The following is a 20,796-nucleotide window of genomic DNA, read 5'->3' on the forward strand; positions in this document are numbered from 1 at the left end:
TTATTTTTATCTCTATTTTTTTCATGTAGTGCTTTTTTAAAACAAATCACTCCATTATAATGTCAAAAATTCAATATAAATATTTTCTAAAAAAAAAATGAAAATTCCTTTTTCCGATTTCTAAAACATACAACACACAAAATGCGATAATGATCATGTTTATTGCTTCCTAGAGCATAAAAATGTACATAAAATTGTAAATTTTTTAACGTTTTTCTTTTTTTTTCCGTAAGTAACGTGCGAAGTGCGGTGCCAAAGGGTGCTGAATAAATAAAAGTCAATGGATTGACTGCACATTTCCTTCTTGCGTTTCTTTTATTTTTTCGCCGAATTGTATGCAAAATTTTTATGCTAAAATGACAAATGCTATCCTCAATAAAAATGTAACCTTTTCCTGGCTCATTTCTTTTGTAAGCGCCTGTTTGCCTGACATTCGCTTTTTTTTGTATTGTCATAACATTTCTTTTTGAATTTTTCTTTGGTGCCTACACTTTTTTTGTGAATGAAAAAAATTTAAAATAAAATAAAAGAAAGAAACAAAAATCCTGAAAAATTTATGCAATTGAGTTGTTCGTTGCATGATGACATTTTTAGTGCAAACCAACAACATTTTTATGTAAAAATTTATTTTTTTGTACAAAAAATGTTTAACGTACGAGGAAAGTCCATTTCAATTCACTCATCAAGCTTTACTCTTTACCTGACGCGAAGGTGCCTCTTTTCGTCAAAGTAACACGAAACACAAAAAAAAATAATTATTATTCGATGATGACCTGAACGACGAACATGAAACGGAAATAATCTGAAATTTGAGTGAGGTTCGGACAACAACGCCTAATCACAACCAGAGCACAATCGATTGAAAGCTCACGCGATTCATTCAAAATGAAAAAAAAATTGTAACTGGAGCAGGTTTCACTGTCGCTTGGGGTGACATTACGATCAAATTGATTATTATTTAGCGTTTCCTGAATAAATAAAATAAATTTTCACTTTTATTTGAATAATTTGAGCTTGTGGCATGCCTCTTTTGTGTCACTCACTCGATTTTATTAATAATTAAACCTGTCAAAAAATAAAAATGAATAAAAACCGTTACTTTGTATGAAATATCCAATGAAGGTGTAAGCAAGCCTATCACATCAAAATCGATATTATAATATTTTTTCTATATTTTTTTTCCACAATCTGTTAATAAACTACTGCTTGACAATTAAATGCGTGTGTAACGTTAAAAATAATGATAATAATAAAAGAAAAGAGCGTTGCGTGTGCTTTAAGTCGCTTAAAACTGCAACATATGCAAGAAAGAACAAGTTTATTTAGGTGTAATACTGCGACAACATATCCTCCGTTGTGTGTGCAAAATATTTTCAGCATGATTTCACACAAATAAAAACTTATAAAGTAAAAAAAAATAATTTAACGGCTTAATTAATGTGACTTAATTTTTATTATAATTGTTATATTCTGCTTGTTAATGAACATTATACATAAATTTATGTATTATAAAAAAATCACAAAGCCACGCATATAATTTTTTTTTTGTATTTTTTCGTGGATGGTTAATTCGATAAACATGCAACATTTTTTTTTTGGCTTTTGAAAAGAAGAGAAAATGTCAACAAAACACGAACACAATGTCTTGATCTTCAAATCCACGTACAATAAAATAAATATATCATCAAAAACACATTCATATATCATTGGATCGTGATAGCTCAATGATATAGTTGTCATTGATTCGCTCCACTCGCCATTCAATTTTTTTTTTCGTTTTCTTTTTTTCATTCAAGAGACCTTAGGGATTTAAGGAGTTTTGTTTTTTCGGGAAAAGTTGAATCTCGAGATTTTTTCAAATTTTAAAAAAATATTAATTTATAAATTTAAAAAAAAATATATACATATATAATTAAAATATAAATTATTTTTATAAAACCTGTAAGTTATTAAACTTACTTTTATTTTAACATTAAATTAAATTTCTTTATTTTATTTCATTAAAATATATTAATTTAATTATAATATTTATTTTATTTTTTTTAACTTATTTAATTTCTTGAAAATATTTTTTTTTTTTAAAAAAAATTTTTTTTTTATTAAAAAAAAAATTAAATTTACCTTTTTAAATATTTTTAACAAGATTTAATTATTTTAATTAAAATTTAATATATGAATATTTATTTATTTTTTATTTCTCTTTTTTTAAAGATAAATAATTAAAATAATTTTTTATTTAACTTAAATTATTTTTTAATTATAATTTTTTGAAATCAAAAAATTTTTAAAATTGATATTTATAATAAATTCATTAAATTTAATGAAAAATTAATGAAATTTAAAAATAAATAAATTTAGATTTATTAAATATTAAATTAAAATTCATTAAATTAAATTAACTAAAAATAAATAAAATTAATTAAAACAAAAAAAATAAATTTATTACTCGAGCTTTCGTTCTATTTAAACCTTAAAATCCTTAATATCAACTACAAATGTGTTAAAATTGAAAAAAAAAGTATTTTGTATTTAAAAAAATCTCAATTGAGTACAAATGTTGAAAATTTATTCGAAATATATGATTTTTATGGCTTTTGTATTCCCTTTTATGGATAAATGGCAAAAAAGTATTCATTCATTCTTCTAAATATGCAAGCAACAATTTATGAGCAACATTGTTTTATTACAAATAAAAAATTGTCGCAAAAGTAATAAATGCAGTTTTGTATTTAAATCACTTGCACTCCTCGCTCGCTGCAAACCAGCTACAAAAATGGGTAATCAAAAGGCGCCTTTTTGACTAAATTACCTGCGACAATAAATCAAAGTGCGTTGAATGCATAAAGTAAAACAAATGTTAAGCGCATAGAAGTTGTAAATTATTGTAGAGTTTCATCCATTTCTGGTGTGTTTTACACTCGTTTTAGTCATTCAAAATTGGTCTGGTTTCGATTAAATTGTATCAACTTTTTTTTTTAAGATGATACCAAACAAAAAGGTAATAATATAAATGTGAATGGGTGACTTCATGCAGCAGCACAGTGTGAAAAGAAATACCTTGAGTCGTACGTATTTATCTTTGGTGACAACAGAATGATTTAGTATGCATTATTATTATTTATTATAATGTTTTTCTTCTGATTAAAATATAAGCTCAATATTTTTTTTTTATTTTTGCATTACTTATATTTCGAACTCCTTATTAAATATGTTGATTACTCTTCTTATTTCTTTTATTATTATTATTAAAAAATATATATAATGTGTAACCTACGTTATTTTCATTAACACTTTATTAATATTAAACATATATGTATAACTTGAAAATAAGCAGTAAATAAATAATATGTTAATAATAATAATATCGTTCTGTGTCTTGTGATTGAATTGTATGCTGAATAAATGTTTAGAGAACGCATAAGCTTATGACTATAAATAATGGACGTATTATAATCAAACAATATATGTACAAAATATATATATGTTTAACAATATTATTATTTTAAGGATTAAGAATAGTGTGAAAAATATGAATAAAAAATTAATTGAAATGAATTGCAGTTACCCACGCTTAAAAAAAACAAAGTGCTAAAAAATTTTTTTTTATAAAAAATAAATATTTAAAAAATCTCAAAGATTTTTAAAAAATAATTTAATTTAAAAAAAAAATAATAATAATTATAAATTTATTAATTAATTAATTAAATTTATTAAAAAAATTATTTAAAATTAAATATTTTAATTTTTTTAAAAATAATTTATAAGATATTAAAAAAAAAATTTATGAATAAAATTATTATTTAAAAATTATTAAATTAATACTGAAAAATAATTTAAAATTAATTTTTCAACATTTTTTATAATTTAAAATAATTTTAAAAAAATTAATAAATTAAGGCATAAAAAAATATACTCAATTCAAAATTAATAATTTAATATTTTTTTATAAGTTTATAAATATTAAATTATCAATTATTAATGAAAAAATCAAAAATTGAAAATAAATAATTTAATTTTTTTGAATAATATTTTAACAAATCCAATAAAATTAAAATAATAATTATTTAAAATTTTTTAAAAATTATTTTTATAAATAATTCCCGAAAAAATAACAATTTATATGTAAAAAAGTGTAAGAAACATCAATCATAATCTTCAAACATAATACATAATTAAAATATGCAAATGAATGAAAATATACAAAAATATTTGTATATATTACTAAACGACGTATATAAAAAAAAATAAATTATCAACATTTTTCCACCGCAAACTCAAACACATCATGAATATTTTTCAGGGCAATTAAACCATTAAATTGCCTCCATCACTTAATAATTATATTACATTATACCATACTCCATATTATTAATATTTTTTCTTATTCGCGCTGGAAAAAAAATACATAAAGGACAGGTCAGAGCTATTAATAAATGTCCAAGTGAATTACCTTTTACTTTACACAACCAACTTGGATTATTATTTTAATCTTTTATTCATGATGATTGTATATATATGTGAAACAATGCTGTGTTGGTCGCAGGCACTTCTTTACAACAAAACTCATAATTTGCTTGAACTAATTTAGATAAAGAGTGTTTTATATACAAAACGAATGTATGCAAATGTTTTCCTACCATTTCCTGGACGACTCTTATTATTATTATTTATTAAGTCGAGTAAAGTAGAAAGAAACGCGACTCAAAAAATTTATATTGAGAATTTCTTTTCGCATTGAAAATAATAAAATGTGCCGCGAAGGTAATAAATTATAATTTTGTCTTATCAGATGTGTTGATCATGACAATATTATTATGTTTATTATGCATGTAAACTGATGTTATTGCTGCTTCTGCAGTAAGCCATCTGTTACTTTTATTTAATTCAGATTTCCAATTTTTTTTTTTCGTTTAAAAAGCCGCAAAAATCGTGTTGATACGAAAAACAATCTAACTGAAAGGTTCTCGTGAGTAAAAGATCAATATTATTACAACGAACGTTAAGTAATTATTTATTGTACAAAAGACGACTATTTCCTTTTGTCGTGTCATGTCTTCTTTTCTCACGTAATTATCATGAATTTTACAAAGTAGCGCACCTCTCAACACCTATCGAGTGCGCTACCAGACAGGAAATGGATATTCTGAGCATTAATTGAGGAATATTATCGAAAAAAAAAAGAAAAAACTAGCATGCGAGGCTATTCTCATAAATTAGTAAAGAGTCAATGGGCGGCAATTTCTTCGTAATTAATTATTACCACCATCGTGTTCATGGTAGTCAAGTCTTCGTTACTACTGGGTCTCGTTTCTTTTGCGATATCAGACACAATATACCCGGTAATTATGATTATTTTATGGTTGTTATTAACAATTTCTTTTTTTATTTTACACCCAACTGTTATTATTTCGAATATTATTTGCCTGGCAGCTAGTTTTGTTTGATAAATATCATCAAGTTACGTTTGAGAAAAATGTAAGTGAGGAATGAAAAATTTAGCAAAAATTTTAAATAACAATTGATTTCAAGAAAAAAAAAATTTATACACAATTTTAATATTTTTTATGATTTTTTATTCAAAAATATTTTTTAAAAATAATAAATATTAAAATAAAATAATTTTCAAATTTTTAATTTTTGTTTTTTTTTTAAAAAAAATATATAAATAATTTTTGGAATTTTTTTAAAATTTTCAAAAATTAAAAAAAATATTAAAAAATTTTAAATAAAATATTTTAAAATTTTAATTAAATATTTTGTAAAATAATATATTTAAAATTAAAAAAAAAATATTAAATTTTAATTATAATTTTTTTAAAAAATTTTTAAATATTTTTATTTTTAAAAAAAAAAAATTATTAATTTCTTAAAATATTTTTAATTTTATTTTTAAAAATTTTAATATCTTTAAAATTTTTATTTTAATTAAATATTTTAATTAAATTTAATTAAATATTTAAAAAAAAATTATTAAAATATTTTGTTTTTAATTTTATTGGAATATTTTTAAAAATTTTATTCAAAGAAAAATTAAAAACTAACAACTTTGAAGAATAAAAAATGAAACATTTTTCTTCATTGTTCCAGCCTAAAGTAAGCTAAAAAAGGTAAAAAAAAATAATAACTACCTTTTCGAACAGCGCAAATAATTAATTGAAATCAATGATGATGATACAGAGTGACGACAATTGCCGTAACCACCCATTTTGCATTGAGAGTGCTTCTGCTGCGGAATAATTTGCGCACTGCTAAATACTGCTCTCCGTTCAATATTAATTCAATAATAATAATTCAATTTATTTTGCTTCAAGTATTTTTTTATCTCTCGTATTCCTTTTTATTCATTCATTTTTTTTTATTTCGCAAAACGGAGAACAATGATACAGTGGTAAATATTTCCTGCTGACTCGTTGTTGCACTTTATGGGCAGAAATTCTCTTGCAGGGCATTTTTTTTTTCGTATCATTTGCTGCACTAAATGCATTGTTGTTATGGGTGGTCTTGTTTGTTATCGATTATGTTAATCAGGGTGTTAATGTATTTTTCACCAAGGAAATGCGATAAAAATGGGGCGGTTAATTTATTTTGCCCAAAAACAGTTGCAAGACTTGCTTCACATAAAAAAATTCATAAAATTAATAAATTAACCGAAAAATTTCTTCCAAATTTGGCGAAAAAGAATAACTTTTATCACGTCATCGCAAAAAAATTAATTTTTGGCTGAAATCCAGTAAAAAATTACCCATAAAAAATAAATCTATTTCAACCACGCCTCATATTTGCCTCCTATTTGTTTCTCTAATACGATTAGCTACGCGAAAAAAATAAAAATATATTTGGCTCGCTCATTAGTATTCATAATGTATTAAATTCCTTTTGTTTTTTTCGCTCATGTGTGTGAGTATAAATGACTAACACATGCGAAAGACATCAATATGTGTCAATTTAATAACAATAATCCATTTAAAGTGGCGGTAGATACGTGTTTATAATCCGCGAATATTTTTAAAAATGTACATTTTTTGGGACTTAACAACAAAAAATTCACCTGTTTCTATTTATCTTTATATTTTTGTATTTAGAAATCAACTATTTCTCATTAATTATAATTAACTGTTATTTTTCTCTTGTTGAAGAAAAATAATAAAAATAAATTAATAATAAATTATTTTTTTAAATATTTAAAAAATATTTAATTAAATAAAAATTTTTACAAAAAAAATAAATTTTAATTTTTTTTTATATTTTTAAAAAAATTAAATTAAAAAATTAAAATTATAAAAATTAATGCAATAATTAAATCTAATAAAAAAATAAATTTTAAAGATTTGTAAAAAATTAATTTTTTAATAATTTTTAAAATAAATTTAAATTTATATTTAATAATTAAATTTTTTAATTTATTTAAAATTCCAAAAAATTGTCTTTTCAACAATTTCAATCGTTTTAACGAAAATTAAAATTATTTTTTAATTAAATTTAATTTAAATCAAAAGAAAATAATTTTTTAAAATTTAATTTTGAATATTTTCCATAATATTTTATATTATTATCCATTTTTTTAATTTTTTTTTCCAAAATTATTTTTTTTTTTAGATTTTTTAAATAACACTAGGCAAGGGTTGAAAGCAATTGACTAACAAAAAACCGATCGTTACTCATGTCTTAATCATGTTCTGATGATAAATTTCCTGCAATTACTTGACGCACTAATTAAATACCACCAAAGATGATCCTTTTTGTTAAGCAAATAGGAGGAACATCACATTGCCTGATGATAAATTATGTGTGATCCGCGCTATTAATAATAATTTGAACAAACATCGCTCAGAACATCATCGATTTCACGGATTTTGTGGCATTTGTACCTGCTCCAACTTTTAAATAGACCTGAAAAAAATTAAAAATTGGGATTAAGGTCTTCTTCTTCGTTTTCTTGATTGATATACCCTTTGATACAACACTTGAGAAAAAAATTAATGACGCTAATTATTTATGACGTTTAATTTCCCGGTAGCGATTATCGATGGTTGGACAAGTAGAGCATCACTCTCGTCTAAGAAAAAAAAATTAGAAAAAAAAAGAGTTTACACATGAAAGGAGATCGAATCGAATTTTTGTTTGATTTCAATCCTATATTTTTATAATAAGCCTAACCCGGCTTATACTCATTCATGTAATTGAATTTTGTTCTTTGTGCGCTCCAAAAAAAATTAAACGATGAAAAAAAATGTCTAAATTAAATTAGATGTTACCTTGGATGGTTCAGTTTAACTAATATAATAACGGAGTAGCGCGCAAACGGGACTGATATCGTGACCATTTGCTTGCGTTATTATTATTTGACTGAAGATAGCGCAGATAATTACCTAGATCCGGACATGTAAACGAAACTCGTACAAAGTAGGCACGCATTTATCATTCACATCTGCCTTCTAATTGTTGCCCAGAAGACCATCTTTCGCGTCTATCAATGAAATCTTTCCCTCCTTCCCAAAAAAACAAAAAACGTTTATAAAATCAAGTCGCTTATCAAGAGTTTTTAATCTTATCCCATCGTCGTCGTCGTCATTTGCCGCAAAAACAAACAAAATGCAGAAAATGCAAATCTTTATTATGCAAATTTACACCAAAGTAAATTAGTTTGAATTATGTATTGCAGTCGGGCCAGCGTATTCCGAATGCAAAACAAACATATAATCAAAATGCGAGAAAAAAGTAATTCCGAAACATATTCAACGAGCAAAAACAAACAAACGTTGATTTAATTTCCATTCATATATTATTTGTGCCTTCTTTACCGGAGTTTTGGTTTTGCACTGTGTAATTATATTTAAAATTTTGTAAAATTTTTGTGTGAGAAAATAGTGAATTAGCGTGCGTTTTCATCAGAAGTTGTCCTGTAATGAAAGGAAAAAAAATATTTATGGTTAATAATTTTTTTTAAAAAATTTCAAAATAAAAAAAAATAAATAAATAAATAAAAATAAATTAAATAAATATTTGGTAAATATTCTTCAATTTTAAATATTTAAAAAAAAATTATTTAATTTTTGAATCAATATTTTTAAATTAATAAAATATTTATTTTATCAAATATTCATTCAAACACTGAACAAAAAATTGTTAAAAAAATATAAAATTATTTATTATTGTTTAAATTAAAATTTTTCAAAACAATTTTTGTATTATTTATAATTAAATAATAAAAAATTGAACAAATTAAATCAATTTATTAATTAATTAATTTTTTTTTTATTAAGAATTCAATTTTAAATTTTTTCTTATTAATTTAAATTTAATATTTATGAATCAACTTTTTAATAATTCTGCTTAAATTATGTTGAATTTTTTTTTAATTTAAAAAATATGAAATTTTTGATAAAAGTCAAATATTTAATTAAATTAAATTACAATTAATAAAAATTTAATGGAAAATTTAACCTATAAATTTATCAATTTTTTAATATTTTTTCCTCAAATAAATTAAAATTTAATAATTTTAAAGAAATCTGAAATTATTATTATTAATTCAAATTTAACTAAATTAAAATTTGCTTAAAAACTTAATTTTAATATTTTTTTTTTTAAAGTAAATATTAAATTTTTGATAGAAAATTATTTATTTTAATTAATTAACAATTAATAAAAAATTAAGAATTTAATTGAAAAGTTAACTTATAAATTTTTTAATAATTTTTCTTAAGTGTGATTTTAAGATATTTAATATTTTTGATAAAAATGCAATAAAAATATTTAATAAAAAAAAATTAATTTAATAATTAATAAAATAATTAAATTGAAAATGTGTATTTAAAAGATTTTATATCAATTTAAAAATTATTTTTTTAAATTTAAAAAATTAAAATTATTAAAAAATTCAATTTTCGTTAAAACGAACACAAAAAATTACCTAAACCACTCAACTGGTTAAATGGTGCATCATCATTTTCCCCTTTGCCTTTACAATATCTCCGCACATTAGTATCGAAATCCAAACAATATATATTTTTGCGATTTTGTTGCGATACATCTTTCTACTAACAAACAATATTTACTTTATATGCAAATTATTTATGTTTTTTTTCGGCATACAACATCATCAATTTTAGCATTAGAGCGATTCGAGGTGCTGATCGCTATCAAACGGAAGACCGATGAAGAAAAAGCAGAAACGTGTAGACAGATCGTCCTCTTTTGCAAAATAATAATTTGTTTGCACAAAAAAACACACAATGATACTTCGGGTCAACATTTAACGCGATAAAAAAATGTTCTAAACGATAAAAACTAATATTAGCAAAAAATGTATCATTGCAAAAGACCCGCAAAAAAGGCACATGTTTTTCATCGCAGTTAGGTGATAAAATTATAATTTTAACGAAAAAAAAAAGTTGGAAGGAGGTTTTCTTACATTATTTAAATTTATTAAATAAATGAATGCCTGCAAGGAGCCTCGAGCGCGAATATTTTAATAACTCACGTGAATATCAATGAGGCGTCGTTGTCCATCGATCGCTCGTTTTTTAGAGGAATAAAAAGAAGAACAAAAGGTAGTAATTTAATTTGTTGCAACAAAAAACGACGACGACGTCGAATATTAATAAAAAGGTGGATTAAAAACAAAGTAAACACATGTTGTTCCAAAAAAAGTGATTTTTTTCCGTAGTTAATGATTTTGAGCCGTGTGCCGCGTAATAAAAAGACTTTTTACTTGGATTTGGGGCAAGCAGGTGAATTTGCTTTACTTGCGTTATTACGAGAGTGGATCGTGTGAGGTAATTTATCACATTAAATGTTTCGTAAATAAGTGTATCATTTTGAATAATGCTACCATTACGGCGATAATTGATGTAAATTACTCGTATAATTAGGTGCATAAATGCCGTAAATGTGTTTTTTCATGACGAAAAAAAAATCTGAGCGTTTCAAGTTTTTTTTTCAGTTAAAAAAAAATCTAAAAAGGCTCCGTATTTGTCACCTAACAACAAAATCCCACAACTGTCACCGCATAATTGCTGAAAAAATTGCCTCTTTTCATCGAAACTCGTCAACAAGCTTTTAAATAAGTAATTTTGTGTGGCCTTATTTAAGCATTAAATATAAATTGATTTAATTGAATTTCAAAATTGGTCTCAATTTACTCGTCGACTCGCCAAAACGAGTTCAAGTTGCGAGTAATTATCACGAAAATAATGATGATGATGATGAAAAGTGTGTTTTGTGCCGATTCTGGCATTCAGTCACAAAAATTTCAATTTATCGAGCGACGATGTATCTCAATCAACATTTCCTGGAATAGATTTTGTGTTCCAGTGAAATTTGACGTTAATTTGAGAAATGGAATTCCAAAAGTCTTTTTAATCAACGATTTTTTTTTTGTGTGTGCATCTTTCTTACATTACATTGCGCACACATTTTTTTTTTCGTTTGTTTGCTCATCAAGTCGAGTCGAAATGTTAGAGAGACTGAATTACAAAAGTAATAATAATTACCTCATTCAATTGAAATCAAGAAATTAAGATTTTTCGGATGCCGGTTCGAATACACAAAAGATGTAATTGATCTCTTTTTTGATGCATTCAAGAGTGCTTAAGTACTTGAGAAAATTATTTTAAATTAAAGAGTTTAGATAAATATTTGATTTTTTTTGTTTGTTTGTTTTTTAGGTACATTAAGGCCTCCAGGTTTAATTGGGGGATCAAAACCAAAAGTAGCGACGCCAGCAGTTGTTTCCAAAATTGAACAGTACAAACGTGAAAATCCAACCATTTTTGCATGGGAAATTCGGGAGAGGCTAATATCGGAAGGTAAGAAATTTTTTATTTTTATTAAAAAAATTATAAATAATAAAAAATTAAAAATCTTAAAATAAAAATATAAAAAAAATAAAATAATAAAAAAAAAATTACAAAATAATTTAAATTAATAAAAAAAATAAATTAAAATTAAATCCAATTAAATTTAATTAATTATTTTTTTATTAATTTAATTAAATTCAATTTTATGTATTTATTAATTTTTAAAATTTTTATTTTTTAAATTAAATTTAAAAAAATATAATAAAAGAATTTAAATAAAAAAAAACTAAAAATTAAAGTAAATTTAACAAATTTTAATTCAATAAATAAAAATTTTTAAATAAAAAAATTAAATTAAAATTTAAAAAAAATAAATAAAATTTAATTTAATTTAACTAAAAAAAATAAAAAAAAAGTATACATTTTAATTAAAAATGTAAAATAAATATTCAAAAAAAAAAAAAAAATTAAATTATAATGAAAATTTTGATAAGAAAAAATTAAATTAAAAAAAATCGAATGACGCAATGAATACAAATCGATTTATGTCCAATCTTTCCAGTTATTGTGGTTCTGCTTGATGATTTTTTTTTCTCTCGCCATATTTTTTGACGTGGCGTTTGTTGTTGATACATTTTTTTTCTCTGCAACCACAATTACAATTGCAAGCAAGTAACAAGTAATCATGTTAATTTGCAAGACATAAAAAATTAAATAAATTGATTGAAAAAAAAAGTGTAATCTAATCAAAAGACACATGTCTAGCCAATGTTGGACTGTCAGTCAAGTGAATTTTTACTACAAGTTTTTTTTTTGCTTCAAGTTGCATTTTGTATGTGCAATGACATCAATCAATCACTGGATTGATAGATCAGGCTCGAGAGCAACTGTTCGTTTCTGTATAAATCTCGTAAAAGGTGGCGAACGACAAAAAGTTTTAACAGAACGAGAAGAGATGCTCGACACTTTCAAGGAATTCGACGCACGCTCGCAGCCAAAAAATGTGTCAAATTATCGTCAGCGCTCAAGTGGCTTGTGTAATACGGAGAAAAAAACAAATTAATCCTCCGTTTTTTGGTTTCGTGGTCTTGAAATCATGAAAATAATAAAAACCGAATTCTTTCTTGTTTAAATCTCATTAATAAATTGATTGGATTAATTTTTTGTGTGTTGCTCGCATCTTCTTTGTTGTTTTTTTTATTTAATTTTTATTTATTCGAAAGCTTATTTCAATTTTCTAATCTCTTTCGAATGTTACTCGCGTGCATCTGAGACAAAAGCATGAAAAAGAAAATAGATAAAATTATGTTTAACAAATGTAAGAAGTAAGCACGAGAAGCAGGTACCTAAGTAATAAAATTTTGCTTTAAAAAAATTATTAAAAAAAATTTTTTAAAAATTTAAAAAATTTTTTAATAATACATTTTTTTTAAAAATAAGAAGAATCAAAAATTAAAAAAAATAAAAATTTTAATTTTTTTTAATTTTTAAAAAATTTTAAATTTTTTTAAATAAATTAAATTTTTTTTATTTAAATTTAATTAAATTTAATAAAAAAAATAATTATAAAATTTTAATTTATTAAATTTAAAATTTAAAATTAAATTTTATAATTATAATTTAAATTTTAATTAAAATAATTAATTTAATTTTTAAAATTTATTTTATTTAAAATTTATTTAAAATTTAATTAATTTTATTTAATTTTTTAAGTCAAATATATTTAAAAATAAAAATAAATTAAAGTAATAAAATTAATTAATTTAATTTTAATAAAATTGATTTATTTGAAAAAACTGAAATTTTTAGATTTATGGAATAATTTCTTAAAAAAATAATTTTAAATTAAATTTTTGAATCAATTTTTTATTTTATTATTTTTTTTAAGAAAACGCTCAAAAAACTTAATTTTTTAACATTTTTTACTCATCTGATACATCTCTGCTCTAAAATAATTTCCATTCAACGCTTTGAAACCACAATTAAGCAAGTCCTGCTGCTCCGCTGATTGATTTTTTCTTTGAAGAATCAAATTTCTGTCAATTCTCCGATTCCATTATATTGTTGCCGCTTCATTGTTACTCATTTATTCAAATTGACGCAATTATCAGCAGGCTATCGATTTCACACAATACAAAATCGGTTCTTCATAAGCACTCGCGGTAATTGTTTCGAAATCAATTATTTTTTTTAGAACTCGAGATTGTGGGAAAAGTAACTTTGTAACGAAAAAATTAAAAAAAAAACGGTAAAATCTCATTTCCAATATATTTCCCTCGCGAACGTCTTACTTTACATTAATCACAATTATTATTGTCTCTCCCCCCGTTTTTTTCTCGTTCTTTGCATGCCATTTAAAGGCATCAGAAATGCATCAATCAAGCATCTTTCGCATGCAAGCTCATTGCATATTCAGTGCATGTCTGTCTCGAACGACGACGACGACGAGAGTCTTCATGCGATCAAGATAAATTTAATTATTTGAGCATAAATTCTTTATCATTTATAAGCTATCAATTACTCCTTTTGGTCCGCTCTAAGCAATTGTTCTCCTCTCTTGCACTTGACAGCAAGAACATTGTTAACATAACTCGCGTTATTCTCACATTTGTCACTCGACTAAATGTTCGACCTAATTTACATACATCCAGTGCGACGTGGGAAAACAATTGTTTTAATTTTTTTTAAGTTCTAATTTTTTATTTTTTTGTGAATTGAAGTTTACACGGAGTTAAGTCCATTGTTCTGTCAAAAAATCTAAAAAAACGGTAAAGCACCAAAAAATTTGTTGACTTGACAGAATTGAGAATATATTACTCCAAATTACACACCGCGCAACTTTTTTGCAATTAATCACGAAATTTGATCAAAAATTATTTTTTTTATATTATCGGTTAATTTATGAGTTTTTTTCACGTTCCAAGATTTTCTCCTTTTAAATTTTTTTTTATCAGAAGCTAAGTGAGTAATGTTTGTTTGCTCGCGGCGCCGCAAGAAGCTTCATGAACATTAATCGCGTAATAAAATTTACCCGCTCGCACGTCAAAAAATTACATTTCAAACCGATTTCCTTAATAAATCAATTTTTGTTATCGCGATGAAAAAAATTTTAGAGGGAAAATTTTTTTTTGTGAGTAACGGAAATTGATACTTGTCTTAAAAAATAAAAAAAAGATAAACTCTCATTTAACAAAAATATTAATAATAATAAATAAATGATCTGCTTAACTATTGAGCGCGCACACAAAAGGATAAATAATAATAATAAAATGTAACTGCAACTGAAAATCATCATTTTTAATCTCATCATTTTTATCGTTATTGTTAAATTTAGTAACAATAACACAATTCAACAACATATTGATGAACGAATTTGTTCATGAAAAAAAGTAAAATAAAATAAAATGCCACAAAGTAATATTTTATTTGATATGCGTATCGAATAAGCTTTTGTTAAAGAGATACACATTTTATGGATCTTTGAGAGAGTCATCGTCAAATTGAAGAGTCATAAAAATAATATGTTAAGCTTTAATATTCATATTCAGATCAGAAGTTGTCTTGCAAACGAGTTTAATTTAAAAGTCAATCAATATCGGTAGAAAAATATGTGGAACTATGGAAGCCAATATTATTATTATTTTTTATTTGAATTGTGTAATTTTATCGAAAAAACGGAGGAGGAGGAGTAAAAACATGCTATAGTTAGATAAAATGTTGTTAGAGATCGATTTTGTGATTTGATTTATTTTTATTGATACGAATTATGAGTTATTTATTTGTGTTTTATGTTTATTTGAAAGTTTTTGATTTTTTAAAGTAGCTATGAATTATTTTAGAGTGACAAAATAAATTAATTTATATTTAAATATAAAAAAATAAAATAAGCAAAAATAAATAATTTAAAAATTTATTAAAAAATATAATTTTTCACTAAAATTTGCTAAAAATTAAATTTGTACAATATAATATTTTTGATAAAATAAAAAAATAATAATTTAATTTGTAAAAATAAAAATTAAATTATTTTCTAAATTATTATAATTTTTTAAAATTTATTTTAACATGTTTTGTATTTCATAATTTTTTAAAAATAAAATTAAAATTATTATTTAAAAATAAAAATATTAACATGGAATTTATATTAAAAAAAATTATTATCTTTTAATTTAATTATATCTTTTCTTAATTAATTTAATTTTTAAAAATAATAATTTTTTATATAAATTATAAATTTAATCAAAAATAATAGTTTTAATTTTTTCTTATTTTTAAAAATTATTTTATTTTAAATAAGAGTTTAAATTTTTTCTTATTTTTAAAAATTATTTTTTTAAATTAATTTATTTTAATTAAAATTCTTTAAATTTTAATTGTTTAATTTATTTTTTTAAAAATAGTTAAATTTATTATTAACTTAAACTTTAAAAATATAAATTTCTAAACAAAAAAAAAGAATAAAATTTCATCATTCCCATAATAATTTTTGATTGACACATTCTTGATTGCTTAACTTGCCCATCAAAAATTAAATTAAAAACACTTGAATGTCCAGTGAACAATGAAAAGTTTATCAAATAATCATTAAACGATCCCTTCAAGAGTTATCTTGTTTATCATCGTCGTCATCTTCGTCATTTACGATAATCACCTTACAAAGCAGCACACATTCGATCAACAAGAACATGTGTAATGAAAATAAATAAATAAAACAAGAAATCTGAAAAGATTATCGAAAAATCATAACAAAAGAAGAAGAAGCCGATAGTCATCCACTTGAAATAGATTTTTTGTTTAATTTTTCGATTATTGAAAAAGTTGTAAATAGTTAAATTTCCTACATTGTTAAAATTTGATCGTGATTATAATTTTTTTTAGCTGAACAATAGCTTTCAATTACAATTGATCGACAAATTGATGAGAGAATTGATTTTTTTTGACATTATTATAGCTACTATGCGTCTTTTTTTGTAAATAAAGTCACGAATTTCTAAATTATTTTTCTTTTCAGGTGTTTGCACGAACGCAACTGCTCCCTCAGTTTCCTCCATTAACCGAATTTTGAGAAATCGTGCGGCGGAAAGAGCTGCTGCGGAATTCGCGAGAGCTGCTGGTTACGGATTGTATCCTCCGCCTCCTTATGGAACGTTTCCATGGCCCTCAGCAGCGGCGCATTTATGGCCTCAAGGGCCCGGATTGCCCGGAATGAACTCTTCAGGGTCGAGTTCAACGCCCGGCACTGTTGGTTCACCCGGATCGGGATCTCATGAGACTCTTGGGTCGCCCGAAGCGAATAGAATGATAGGTAGGTTCTGAAAAAAATTAAAAATATTTTAAGTCAAAAAAAGAAACTTAACAATTTTGCTTAAGTCAAAGTTTTAAGTTCATTAAGTCAAATTTAAAAACTTAATTTTTCCAAAAATTTTTTTAATTTTTTATGAAAAATTGTTTTTTTTTGCCAAAAATTAGTCTTAAAAGCGATTTTTTATGTAAAAAAATTATTTAAAAAAATTAAAGTTTTGAATTTTAACTTAATTGACTTAAGTAAAAATAGTACGTAACTTAATTTTTCAAAAAAAAAAAAAAAATAAAAAAAATTAAACTTTTCATGAAAAAAATTTTTTTTTTCTTAAAAAATTAGTTTTAAAGGCGATTTTTCATCAAAAAAAATTTAATTCGAAACAAAAAAATTAAATTTGACTTAATTGACTTAAAATTTTGACTTAAGAAAAATTGTTAAGTTTTTTTGACTTAAAGAATTTTCGAAATAATTTTATTAGATTTTTTAATAAAAAATTTTGTCTTTTCAGATATTGAAGGAGAAGATTCTTCCAGTTTAGATGGCGATCAACCAAAGTTCCGACGCAATCGCACGACTTTCAGTCCCGAACAACTCGAGGAGCTGGAAAAGGAGTTTGACAAATCGCATTATCCGTGTGTCAGTACGCGCGAAAGATTGGCAGCCCGTACCACGTTGAGCGAAGCACGTGTTCAGGTAATGCATGTTCCAAAATTCTTCTTAAAAAAAAGGCTCTCTCGCGCCTCTCTTGGAACTTTCAGCTAGTTCTAGTTCAAAGCCCTTTTTAAAATGTAACCGAATCTGCGCAAGTGAGGGGCCATTTAAGAAGAGTTTGAACTAGCTATAAGTGCTGACTAATCTTATAAATTGAATACTAGGTTTGGTTTTCCAACAGACGGGCGAAATGGCGACGTCACCAACGCATGAATCTGCTAAAAAGGTCTTCGTCACCCAGCTCAAGGCACTCCAGCAGCACCAACAACAACAACAACACATCGGCAGCGGGAACCGCTTTCACCCCTGGCTCCCCCGTACACCAAGCGCAAACTACGCAGCAACAGCAACATCAGCAGCAGCAACAACAAAAACAAGCAGCAGCAGCCCAGCTCAGTCAAACGCTGCAAGCAACCCAACAAGCAATAGCAGCAAGTCAAGCAGCCACATTAGCCACAGTATCAGCTCCATTATTAATGGGCGGTGAACACAGTGCATTCCGGAGTCTTGTACCGTCGTCGGCAGCTGCCCTCTTTGCGGCATCCGCACAATTAGGCCTTGCCCGATCACTCGCGGCGGTAAGTAGAGCCAATAATTTGAATAATAACTCGCCCAGTCCGCATCACAGCGACTCTGATGAGGAAATTAACGTGCACGACGACGACGAATCCGACGTCGAAGTTGTACATAATAATCACAAACGCGAAAAATTGTCTCCGCAAAAGGAGAAAGACTTTGAAACGCGCTCCTCGTCACCGCTCCAACTCACAACGACGACCAAATCCTCCCGCAATTGATACGAAACACGGAAATATTGAGCAATTAAATGATATTTATATGTGCAATTTGTTTAAAATTACAATTTTTGCTCCTACTGCATTACAATCGACAATTGAAGAAAAGAGAAAGACAAAAATGGCACGAACTCGTAGACAATTTTCATGTTTCGCAAATTGACATGCAAAAAAAATCGAAATCTTACCTTGAGGTAGGTAATAATAATATGCGAATTAAAGAACAATAACAATTTTCGAGCGACTCTGACAGCAACTCCGTTACTCGATGCAGAAACATATTTGTTCACACGCCACCAAAGTACCGTAAATGCATGAAAATTGAACAACTCGAGAAAATCTAAAATCACCTAAACTCGTGCAAGGAGAAAATTGAAACCTCTTAAATGATTGCATCGCGTTTTTTGCATGTTTCATGTGAAATTATTTTCTGCACAAGATGCAAGAAAAAAAAAACTTAACAACAAAATTGAATGCATGTTTATTTTAATAACAAAAATCTATGCAACAACGACGACGACGACGACAAACAATCATGTTTTCATATCTCGTTGCAAGTGAGCAAGTTAATGCAGTAGTAGCGAATGCATGTGAGAATTGTCTAAAGGTACGATAAAAAAAATAAATAAATAGAGATTGAATATCGTCCATATCGATGCATTCTTGTGTTTATATAAATAAATATATACATGAAAAAAAAACTTACAATATGGCTACTTTTACCACACATTAAAGAAAAAAAGCACACACATGTAATTATAGGTACTTACTGATGATATTTAATACGTAACAAAAAAAATCGTCGTTGACGTACAAAAAAAACACACACACACACACATGGAATGAAACTAGAATGTAATCCTGTTTTCGTTGAACCAACCAAGCTTTGTTTTTCTCTGAAAGTCTTGTTTTTTTCAACACCCTTGTTCGAAAATAATGTCATTGTGAGAATGGATAATAATGTGTAATAATAAGGTAGATGCAATTATTTAAATTGTTTCATGTTTCAAATTAAATTAATTTTCAATAATTGATTTTTTTATTAACTTATTGATTTTTATTAACTTTACTTTGAATTTATTTTTTTTTATTTTTAAAAAAATTTTAAAAATTTTCAAAATTCTTTAATTTTCAATATATACCAAGTATTTAAGACAAATTTAATTAAAAAAATTAATTTAAAAAAATAATTTTTAATATTTTTTTTTTTTCAAATTTTTTTTTCAAATTTTTAAATTCCTTTAAAATAAATTTATAAATTAATTATTTTCCTTTTTTTCAAATTTCAAAAGAAAATTGATGAATTTTCTAAAGAAAAATATTCAATCCTATGAATTTTTAAAAATTAAATTTCAAAATAATGAAAAATCTTAAGAAACTGTAGAAAATTTAATTTTTTCTAAAGCTTAGGTTTTTTATAAAATTTCTTAATAACCTTAATTTTTTTCGATTAAAACAATTTTTCAGCTTTTTTACTTTTCTAAATTATTAATTTCTTAAAATATTAGAAATTTTGAGCTATTATACCAAAATATATATCTAAAAGTTTGTTAAAAATTGCTTTATTTAAAATTAGTTAACATAAAAATTTGGTAAAAATATCCAAAATGTCAATTCAAAAAATGACAGTTAAAAAATTTGAAAATCGCTCTCTTGCTAATTCAACTTTTTTTTATTCAAAATTATTTAAAAATTCTTTGTAACATGAAACATTTTTCCTCATTGCTCCGTCCTGAAACTTGTAAAATATTCATTAATACGCAGAAAAATATATTCACATGCGATATCTAATCGTTTAATAATATGAACTATTGAACTTTTGCACAAAGTAACGTATAATCCAATCAAGTTGTCACTTTTATGGTGAATGCTTACCTGGAAAAAAGTCTGAACATGATCGTGTGTGTGTGTGTGTCCCAAGAGAAAAAAGGGGGTCAGGTGACAATTCATCGCTTTGGCTCGGATTTGACTTAATTTATAAATAAAATAGTTCCTTGTTAATTTTTAAATAATTTTCGTAAATTGTGATTATTATGTACAAAGAAAAAATAAAAATACGTAACGAAAAGTATACGAAGCACTAATAATATGGCTCTAATTGTGCGACATAACCGACGCAAGACTTGTACAAGAATCTCTTACCTTAGAAAGTTATAAAGTTATTATTGTTGTCCAATGAAGAATTATT

General features: G+C 24.7%; 2 protein-coding genes across 2 annotated transcripts in view; one reads left to right on the top strand and one right to left on the bottom strand.

Moving 5' to 3' along the window:
* LOC134826957 (paired box protein Pax-6-like) overlaps positions 1 to 18,729 on the top strand; it is a 29,669-nt gene extending 10,940 nt beyond the window's left edge. The window contains exons 3-6 of the mRNA XM_063839471.1: positions 11,670 to 11,810; positions 16,813 to 17,106; positions 17,612 to 17,796; positions 17,979 to 18,729. Of these exons, the coding sequence (XP_063695541.1) occupies positions 11,670 to 11,810; positions 16,813 to 17,106; positions 17,612 to 17,796; positions 17,979 to 18,611 (1,253 nt within the window). The 3' untranslated portion in view covers positions 18,612 to 18,729. The remainder of the gene's footprint in view (positions 1 to 11,669; positions 11,811 to 16,812; positions 17,107 to 17,611; positions 17,797 to 17,978) is intronic.
* LOC134838266 (phospholipase A1 VesT1.02-like) overlaps positions 1 to 20,796 on the bottom strand; it is a 218,151-nt gene that overhangs the window by 36,642 nt on the left and 160,713 nt on the right. The gene's annotated exons all lie outside the window — the stretch shown is intronic.

This window comes from Culicoides brevitarsis, chromosome 1 (genome assembly GCF_036172545.1).
Source record: "Culicoides brevitarsis isolate CSIRO-B50_1 chromosome 1, AGI_CSIRO_Cbre_v1, whole genome shotgun sequence".
NCBI classification, from domain to species: Eukaryota; Metazoa; Arthropoda; class Insecta; order Diptera; family Ceratopogonidae; genus Culicoides; species Culicoides brevitarsis.